The sequence below is a fragment of the Cariama cristata genome, unplaced genomic scaffold (assembly GCF_000690535.1).
Source record: "Cariama cristata isolate BGI_N322 unplaced genomic scaffold, ASM69053v1 scaffold35486, whole genome shotgun sequence".
Classification (NCBI taxonomy): Eukaryota; Metazoa; Chordata; class Aves; order Cariamiformes; family Cariamidae; genus Cariama; species Cariama cristata.
This window is the reverse complement of record NW_009624503.1, coordinates 4651-14920: the sequence shown is the minus strand read 5'-3', so window position 1 is coordinate 14920 and position 10270 is coordinate 4651. Positions and strand designations below refer to the sequence as shown.

General features: G+C 44.2%; 1 protein-coding gene across 1 annotated transcript in view; it reads right to left on the bottom strand.

Moving 5' to 3' along the window:
* Nucleotides 1–8807, bottom strand: part of LOC104164008 (kalirin-like) — a gene marked incomplete at both ends in the record, with an annotated part of 33419 nt that extends 24612 nt beyond the window's left edge. The window contains one exon of the mRNA XM_009703193.1: nt 8693–8807. Coding sequence (XP_009701495.1) covers nt 8693–8807 — 115 coding nt within the window. The remainder of the gene's footprint in view (nt 1–8692) is intronic.
* Between the last annotated feature and the right edge of the window lie 1463 nt (nt 8808–10270).

Below are 10270 nucleotides of genomic sequence, written 5' to 3'. Positions count from 1 at the left end.
CCCGTGGCATTTTCTGCCGACGGCTGCTGACAGCTTCAGGAGGAACCACATGCGGCTGGTGCCGGTTCTGCTGCCAGTGCGCCTCTCCCACAAAAGGTCTCTGCTAATTTTAGCTCTTCTGAATTACTGCTCACATTAGCGCAAACCTGCCTTCTCCACAGAAGTCTTCACGTCGCTGCTGCCCGGACCTCTCAAAGTACTACAGAGCCACAAATCTGATGGTTAAAAAGCCCACCAGAAGCATGCAACAGCTTTAAATCAGCACTAGCATGGAAAAGGCCAGAGAGGGCAGCATGGCAAAGTGTGCTGCAGAGACACACAAATCACTTGCCAGAAAGCCACTGAGGAAGAGGATGGAGAAAATGACACTCTGCATAACATTTATAGCAGGCTGTGGTGCCCACCAGCTCCCCCACCGGTGAATGGGTGCAGGATATTTCCTAGTCTACAAGTTTCTGCCTTTTCTCCATCACCTCAGCTCCTTCTTCCAGGCAGCAAATGCTGGTACAATCAACATGCAAAAGCCATTTAGCAAGGAGGAACAATGCTGATCTAATCCCCAGATCGAGGGCTTGGATGGAGCTCAAAAAGCAGAGTGCGGCAGCACAGCTCTACGTGAGACAGCTCAGCGGACAGGATCAGGCCCCAGACCCCGCTGCCACCACCGGCTATCACTTGGTCATGGTGGCTCCTGCATCCTAGCACTGGCAGTGTGCGTGGTGAGGGGGGTTGTTTTGCTGTTTGCTCCAGATTTGGAGAAATCTGAGCAGAATCCTTCCCAGCCCGAACTGCCTGTTGGAAACGCAGTCAGACACTACCTACAACATTGCTAACAGAAATAGAGCAACACGGGGAATGGCTGCACAGGGCAGGCTCCCATCCTGTGTGAAAGCACCAGAGACCAGCAGGCCCCAGCCCATGGCGGGGAGCTGAGGAGCATCTGAGGCCCCCTTGAGAAGGCAGCTGGGGTTTTCTCAGTGCCTTGGCAAAGCTCAGCCCCCTGTGCCATCAGCCCCTCAGGACACCTTGAGGAGCCTCAGCTGATGCCACTGCGTGGGGTCACCAACAGGAGGTTGCTGTTTCCAGGTCAGCCCTCCTTGGCCATGCCTTTGGTGGGAAGCACTGCCACAGGCATCTCTACCTCTGCTCAGAGGGTTTTAGGAGCCCTCCAGTCCCTCCTCTTTCAATGAGAAAGAGAGAAGCCAGGTGCAGTGATGCTGTGGAGCTGTGGCTTGACAGCAGCAGCCTGTTGGCTATTTTCTATGCAGTGGGCCTGGAAAGATGCGGGCTGTGGAGGAGGACTCCTCTCGCTGCTGTCCTTCTGGCTGCTCTGAACTTGCAGCCTGAATGCGCTGCCTGCAGTGAGGAGAAACAGCCCACAGCTGGGAGGGTAGGGATGGAGCAAAAAAGGCCAGACCAGGAAAACCAAAAGGCATTGGACCTGAAGTGGGTAGAAGCACTTTCTTTGCTGCCTGGGAAGAGCACAAGGTGAAACAGCAACCTTGTATTTCATCGGATGTGTCCCCTCATTGAGCCCTATCGGCTGACTCCGCTGAAGAAGGCATGACTGAGCTCTCACTGGGCTGGAAAACCAGCACAGTGGCAGGAAAGGAATTTCTCTTCCAGATATGTGCATTTTCTTTGTACGTTAAACTTGGCCTGTAAGGCTACCTCTGCAATCCTAAATCTTCAAATGAGTAACCCACTGGAGAATCTTGATGTTGGAGACGTTAGAGGAACCAGAAAGAACCCAATATGACTTTGAAATCTCAGCATGAGTTTGCATGGTTGGCAATAAGAGAAAACTGGACCCTCTCCCCTACCCTGTAAAAAAGAACAATTACCTTGGAAATAATTCAGACACAATAAATGAGGGATTCCTTCATATTAACTGTTTTCCACCACAGATTAATAGTCTAAAATTAAGCAGAAGTTGAGTGTTGAATAGAATGCTTAAAAACACAAGTTGAAACCCTAGTTCTCTGCATGTGGCAATCAGTAATTTAAATTATTTATTGGAATACAATTAATATATGATAAAATGGAGCAAGCTACTACTTAAGGATATAGAAATACCGAAGAAGTTAGTGTGAAAAAACAGTAACAGATTTTCAGGTCTTCCAAAATGGAGCAAAAATTTTTGGATACAAGATGGAGAACTTACAAAAGGATTTGCAAAGTATTTTCTATATCCTTTAAGGAATTTATTTCAAATAAGGAATTCAGCCTCGAAATAACATCAACCTTTATTTTATTTATTTATTTCAGTCCCCAAACTCACGTTCTGAAACAAGACAATCAACTCTCCATGAGTTTGTCTCAATATTAACATTATCTCACTCTCATTTGACTCTATTTCATGATAGAGAGATGAGAAATACTTCTGCTAGACCAAACAGAATATACTGATGATCGCTGGTAGAAATGATATGCAGAGCCCAGCTTACCCTGCCTTTTGTTAGTCTTGAGAAGAAAAAGGCTACATGAGCTGTGCAATTCACAGTACATTAACTACAAAGCTCTGTATCATGTTATTTGTGTTTTTCATCATAAAAACAGTCTGAAAACACTTGCACTGTTGCCCACCAGCTGGAAGGCAGAGCAGGGCTCAGCAGCTAACCACGCTGGAACTGGTCTGAGAGCACTCTCAGCTCCCACGGAGGGCAGAGGAATAGAAGACATTTGCTTTAGGTACAGAGCCATGTGAGACCAGTCCTTACACTATCCAGGAAAACAGAAACAGGCATTGAAAGCAGGAAGTAATTTGGAAACTGATACAGAAAGCCCCTGTTTACCATAGGTTTGGACTAATTTTCAAAAAATTCCAGGGATTAAAATAAGCAAACATGGGAAATGAAAATCTCATACCTATTTAAAAAAAAAAAACACCCACACAGTTTTATAGAAAGCAGTGTCACGAGGGCTGGAGAGGCTGTTTTCATCCCTTTGCTGCAAGACAGGAATGACAATACTTGGGTCATTCCTGATATGCCTTCTAAGAGGGTCTCCAAGATGGAGATGATACAGAAACTTGCTTTCTTCGATCTATGATTTTAATGCATTTCTTTTTGTTCCGTTTGCCATCTACACTGAGACCAAATTGCTTCCTGTAGCTCAGTCTTGCATACCGGATTGTAATCACATAACTTTTACTTTCCCTGTCTTTAATCCAAGCATCCCCAAGATCTCCAATCTTTTCTCATAACTCCCGCTCCCCAGGCTCTGATGGCTCTTGTTGCTCCCTCTGCACTTCTAGGAAGTCCACATTTTCTATTAGCTTCTGGTAAACAGGGGAGCTTGCCGGGCTGGCAGCTGTAGACACTTACTGCAGAATTTCAACATCAATTATAGCCACTATCCACTTATCTAGGAATATTATGTCTCAACAGGTCATTACCGCAGCTGGAAGGAAATCAGAGATCCTCTTTTGAAGAGCTGATCTCCAACAAGAGATGAACATGTAACTTGGTCCTGAGGTGGTCAGTAAAGGGACATAGGAAGCAAAACAGAGTGATGTGGTCAGAAGCCTTTTAACAGGACAAGGTGAGACCACCAACTATTTCCGCAGAAATCCCCCAATCCCTAACAGACAGTGATAACAACATCATGTACCAATACCATGTACAACGAAGGCTGGATTTGAACTGGCTACCGAGTGGCAACAAACTCTTAAATTCGCTAGCATTCTTGTCAGTTATATACTCTTAATGAGCTTCTTTCTCCAAAATACACTTACTTTTAAAAAATCAAATTATATCTGAAGAAAATACTAAACCTCTATTAGCCTCACCAGCTTCTCCTTATTTTTTACTGTAGTATTTTGATACAAGTGTATGGTGGAATAATAATCTTATAGATGGCACCAGATATTTAGTTACTAAAATTAACGTGAAATCCCTGGTGTTATTTTTAAAGTATATGGTTATTTTTGTAGATCTACAATAGCGTCTAGAAAAAAATGATCCTCAAAAGCTTCTTTTGTGCTAGGATCATGTAACAGAAAGTAGAGCTCTAGGGTTTAATTCCTATCAATCAACAAAATGAGTTTCACACTACTCCCAGCCAGAGGAGCTAATATACAGAGTACCACAGGTCATCAGAGAAGAGCTTAAAATAAATCCAAGAGTGGGCGAGTATTGCTACATTTTGCCATCTCCTCTATTGTTCTTCTAATTTTATAAAGCCCAAAGCACTGAGCTAATTATTAGAGGCACTTAAGTTGTTTTACTGATCCTAATACCTTTCATCAAACTCGGGCTGCTCTGAGGAGCTATTCAAACACACAGGGTTGTCCCTTAAAAATCATTCCGCTGCTGTTATAAGCCCTGGATGTCCCTCAGAACAGGGAAATATTTGAGCAGGTTTTTAAACAGAGGACAAATAAGAAGTAGATGTCTTAAAAAATACAGGCCTCTGAGGCATCTCAGGTTTCCCCCTTTGCAGCGAGCACAGAAGACTGCTTATCTTGGCTCCAAAACAGATTGATGTGTTCAGCCGGAAGATTCACTATAGCTGACAGAGAACATTTCCTTCATCCTATTGCTTCGCCATGCGAGGAGATAACTCAGGCTAATAATATTCTGTCTCCTTTTTATCCTCCTATAGCCTACGCATAACTTAATTCTAAATTCCAAGAGGCTCGCAGAGGAGACTGGCCTGGTGTTAGTTTCATTTACACACATATAAATCAAAACTCAGTCTACTAGAATAGATGGCACTGCACTGGTGTTAAAAAATGAAGTCCTTAGCGAGGCCAGAAAATTCCCCCTCAGCTCCCCCAATCATAAACACCATGTTACCCTAGATTCAGTCATGCCCTCCAAATTTCTAAACATCGCATCCCATTTAAATTTGCATGTAAATAGGAGCTATCCTCATTCACAAGAAATACAGCTTTGCCTATCCAGAAAGCACTAGCGCAAACGTAAAGCAAGCAGAAAATGGCAGAGTGGTGGAAATCTGGCATCCATGGCAATTATCTTCACTTCTAATGAATAGCATCTTTGTTTCTTAGTAACTAATTATAGTGGAACTGTTTGGAGAAAAGGACCTCATGATACGCCTAGAAGAACCAGTGTACAGCACCAAATCAGGACCACACTTGTCCACCGTGTCAGACACCCACTCACAACCTCCTCCTCGTACCCAAGACTGCAGGATCAGGCTTTTGAATTTTCCAGGACTCCTAAGTCACTCCAGGTACTATGGGCTGCAAGGTTGCTATTTTGGGATATGAACAAACAGCGTTCCTAGAGCTGAAGTCTTAACTCCCCAGCAGTAATCCTCAGCCACGCAGGAAACCCCACTGACTGCAGGCACCTGCCTGACCGTGACTCGCAGCTGCATGAAAGCACTCAGTATTCTGCTCTGACTCAAACACACATTGCTGCTTTCAGAAAGCCCACATTATTATTCTGGTTTTGAAGAAGGAATTGCGGAAAGCTGAATCAGAAACTTTGAAAACTGCTGGCAAGACCCTGGTTTCACTTACCCTAATCTATCATCATATTTCATCACCAATCTCATACCTTCTCAAAGCTCCCAGCAATGTGCCACCTCTGCCCCCTGCATTAAGATATAAAACAAGGGTTAAGTGACAGATAGTATCAATGTGGATAGCAATCTGTCTCACTCAGAAACCATTGCACCGGAACAAAGAAAGAATTATTATACTGGTGTCAATATGATAAATTATAGTCTCTCTATTTTTTTCCTAAAGAAGAATTTCTAGTTTTTCAACTAGCACAGGAAACTCTCCCCTTTCGGCACTCTGAACATCAGAGCAGTTCCTCCTGACGGCCTGTTCAGAGTCTCTGCTAACGAAACTGTTTATTTTGGTGGATGGCTGATGCAGTTATTCATTACAGCATCTTGGAATAAATATGAACTGGGAGCCAGTGATATGAATTCAAACTGTTCCTTCCATATCTTTGTTTCCAAAAAGTAAGTAAGTTTGAAAGCTCTGCTGGGTGCCCTTGTTAAAGTGAACAAAATGTTTAGGAAAAATGAATTTTCAGTGTTTTTTCACACTGCACAGGTTACACAATCCTGTGTGCCAAACCCACAAAGTTTGTGGTCATGTTTCCTTCCCATGGCAGTGAGTTCACAGCTGTGGCACCAGACAAAACAGGACTAGGAGAAACCTAAAGAAGTCACCCCCTGATTCATCATTCCCTCTCCCTAACATTTATACCCCTGCCAGAGGTTTGCCTATAGAGATATGGAGGAATTTAAGAAGAAATTAGATGACTGACTTAATCTAATGCTGATGGGAATCCATTAGAAATCTTTTCCTCATGTCCAGCCTAAGTTTCCCTTGCTTCGGTGTAACACTTTTGTTTCTTGGCCTAGCCCTACGAACCCTTTCCTTTTGCAGCATCACAACATGCTTTCAAAGACCCTTCTCACTCTCTTCTGTTCTTGAGGCTGAGCAATCTTCCCTCTTCCAGTTTAAAGCCATCCTCCCTTGTCCTATCACTCCATGCACTTGTAAAATGTCCCTCCCCAGCTTTCTTGTAGGGCCCTTTAGGTACCTCTACCCTTTCAATCCTTCCTTGACAGGCCACTTTTTCCAGACCTCTGATTACTCTTGCTGCTCTGCACTCCACACCTCTCAATATGTAATATCCCAAAGAGGAGACAGTGCTCTGGTTAATGTCTCCACAGAACCAGTCTGCAAGGATCCTTGGGAAACTGGTGAAAGTGTTCCGTGAGTAGCCAGTACTTCACGGCTGGGCACATTTTCACGATGGGAGGCTGTACCACAGAGGAAGGAATGTTCTCTGGTATAACTAGAGAGATGTCCTTCAAAGACTTCAGACATCAGGGCAGAACAAGGCTTTGCAGTGAGGACCAGGAAGGGGAATGCTTTTTTAGTGTTTCGAGAGAAACAAGCAGCTGGGTTTTGTATCAGCTCCTTCAGCACGCACCTCTGTTCCCCAGCTTCTGCATTGTCAGAGAAAAATCATTGCTGGACTGATTCAGAGTGAGGCAACCAAAAGCAGCATCAAAGATTGAACTAATCGATTTAGTTGTGTCAGAGTGGAGAACAGAAGGGATGTATCTTGCTATTACTGCCACCTCCATGAGGGAAGAGCAATTAATAGAAAAGGCTGACATGTTAGAAGGTAATTTTTGCTGTGCAATTGCTTGCAACCCCAAGCAATGTCATATCTTTGTGCTTGCGATCATGCAAAAAATGATAAGATGTAAGGCAGCAGTTTCATTACTGCAGCAGCTGGAGGGGGATTTCCGAGCCCTGGGACACGCACTCCCAGGGAGTGACCTACTGCTCTCCCAGCCCCGCAGCATGTCCGTAATCTCTCTCACAATATGGCTGAAAATAGAGCTGGCTAGAGGAATAAAGGGGAGGAGGTGGGGAGAAAAGCAAACCAATTCAGCTTATTAGTAAAACCTTGATGAACAAAAGTCCAACGCAGCAAAAAAATGCATTGCCAGAGGACTTGTGAAGCCCGGGAAATGAGCACTGGCAGATCTGGCACACGCAGCTGCATCTGCCCCTCACTCTCCGCAGCCAAGTGATGCGTCTCCAAACTGCCCTCAACTCTCTTCTATACCAAACGCAGAACCTCTGTTCACTGCACGTTGCATGTTTAAGGGACTAAGCGTGTTTCCAAGACCCTTACCTCTTGACCTCCAGATGCAGCCAACCCCTCCGCCCTTCAGGTGTTAATTTCACACTCTTCGCAAAAATATGAGCACTGTTTTGACAGGTCATACCCTGGGTTTAAAAAAGAAGGAGCTCCTGGGTGGCACAGGGTGTGTTACCGCAACCCTGAACATACCTTCTCAGCCCCTCACTTGCCCTGGGATAACCTTCACCTCAATAACGGGTGCAGTGGTTATTGGGTAAGTATATTTGGCAAGCTTGAAAATAGGGAAAGGAAGTTGGATGAGGGCGTACTTAGCCTCGTACTCTCAGAGGCATTAGACATTGGCTCAGAAATGCCTGCCTGGGCACTGAGCCCTATAAACTGTCTCCCAGAGCTTGCAAAGATGAATATACACTGGCAACAGACCTTTCCTCATGCATCCCTGGGAAAGGGATGGGGGACTTGCACGTTGGAGGAGGGACACGGAGACTAATGCGGGGAAAGGTGCTGGTTTACATGCAGAACCATTTGAAATGCCTTTCTTTGAAAGCTTCCCCCTTAGCCCACCCATGTCGCTTCCCGAGCCTGGAGAAAGTTCTGGAAAGTGCTGGAGCAGGAAGATCTGCCTCCTTGCACAAGGCAGGCTCTCCTCCCCAGCAACTACAATCCCTTACCCCAGCTCTCTTAAACCTCCCACAAAGTATCAAAAAGCAACTGCAGACAGCAGGCTCTCTCCAGCTTGCTATATTTAACTGCAGACCTCTAAGCATTCTCCTCCCTTTCCACTCCTCTAGAAGAGCCACACAGAAACACGGGGAACAAGAGCTGGTCCTCATTGCTGTCGTGAGCCTGAAGCCTGGGTTTGCTCACACTGCCTCCGCTCTGGGGCTCCTGCATTGCTGCGTGTGTGATAAAAACCATCAGAGCATACACAGGAGGAGGAAGGGAACACTTTTGTTCCTCCGTCCCAAGAACTGAAGGTACTAAATGTTAATACTTGGAAATCAGTAACTGCCAAGAACAAGTTCCCCACCCACCCATCCACCCTAAGCTTTGAAGTGTTTTCTTTCTAGCTTTACCTTGGCACGCTGGCCAAATAAGTCACAAGTTTCCGAAGGTCTTCCTGCCTTATTCTGTCATGATTGCTGCGGGCTGGGAAGGTCAAGACAGGACCACCTCGTTTATCACGGCCACCTGCAGAAAATAAAGGATTGTTAGAAAATCAGGCAGGAAGCACATGTCAAAAAAACTATGTGCACTGAATTGATAAACATAAATTACGGCACATTCAAGAGTGCATGCGCTCTTTGTAGCTTTCAGGCTTGCCTAATTGAGGAAGACATGCTTGTATTTGCTGGACCTCCAAAGGGGGAAACAAAAAAAATAAAACTATTCAAAAAAAAACAACATACAAGGAAAATTGCTACTAGCATTTCTTCTGACTTTCACCTAATCCCATCAAGTCTAATATAACTGCCAATCCAAGCAGGCCAGTCCTAGTGTGGGGATAGTTTTAAACCGGTCAACATCAAGAAAGTGAAAGTATTTGTCACTGTTACTCAGTGTGTTGCTTCGTTCATTGCCAGATAGTTTATAACGTCCTGCCAGTTAGAAGCGATGTGTCCCAGTAATGTTTATGCAGTAAGACATTCTAATCTATCTGGCAATTCATTAGAAATTGAAATTTTGATTAGAAGTTGATGACTCCTATGCTTTCTATTTAGAGAGTGTTGCTGGCATTTGGAATGATGTTTGGTTTGGTTTTTTCCTGTAGCTTTCCTGCCTTAAAATCCACTCCTTTTAAACTGCCAGTGCCTGGCACTTCATCTTTTACAACAATTACCAAAAGGTTTAGCCATAAAAGAATGACTCTACCCTGAATTCTACAATCACAAATATAGGGGTGAATACAATCTATTCCACCACACCTTATTTTATTCTGTGCTGTGAATAAAGTTTAATAAGCTTGAAACTGAAAGCTAGTGCGTCACCCAATGTTTAGTTCTTTCTTCACATAGGATTTTTTCAGGAATTGTGTGTTGTTAGTTATGTCTTTGCATTGCTATCTAGGAAAAAAAGTCACAGCAAAACTACAGTTCGAAAAGCCAGTACAGAACTGCAAGGAACTTGGAAATAGCTGTAAAAATGCAGATGAGTTTGCTCTTTTTAAAGTTGATGCCATGACAGGTACAAGCTCACCTTCTAGCACAAAGTGTCTCACTACATGACCAGCGTCACACAGAAGCAGCTAAAAATAGCAGTGTTGTTACTGTATATACATTTTAAAAAAAAAATATTATTTTTTTTCTAATTGCTAAGTCCTGTCTAAAGAGTTTCCTACGCCACTGAAGACTGTACAAGTCAAAGTCTGTTACGTAAACTTCATCTCTACAGAGAGAGATGCCAGGTTCACCCTGTGTTACAGTTTGTCAGCATTGAAATTCACATAGTTTTCAGTGGATGCTACACACCTGAAGGGCTACATCATGCAACTCTCCACTGGAGCCAGGTCATGTCTGATTTGTGCAGGGGTACAAATGGAGAGGCAAAAAAGAGCTGCCATCTTCACTGTTAGAGTCGTTAGGCATTGGAATGGGCTCCCCAGGGAGGTGGTAGAGTCACCATCCCCGGAGGTGTTCAAAAAACGTTTAGATGTG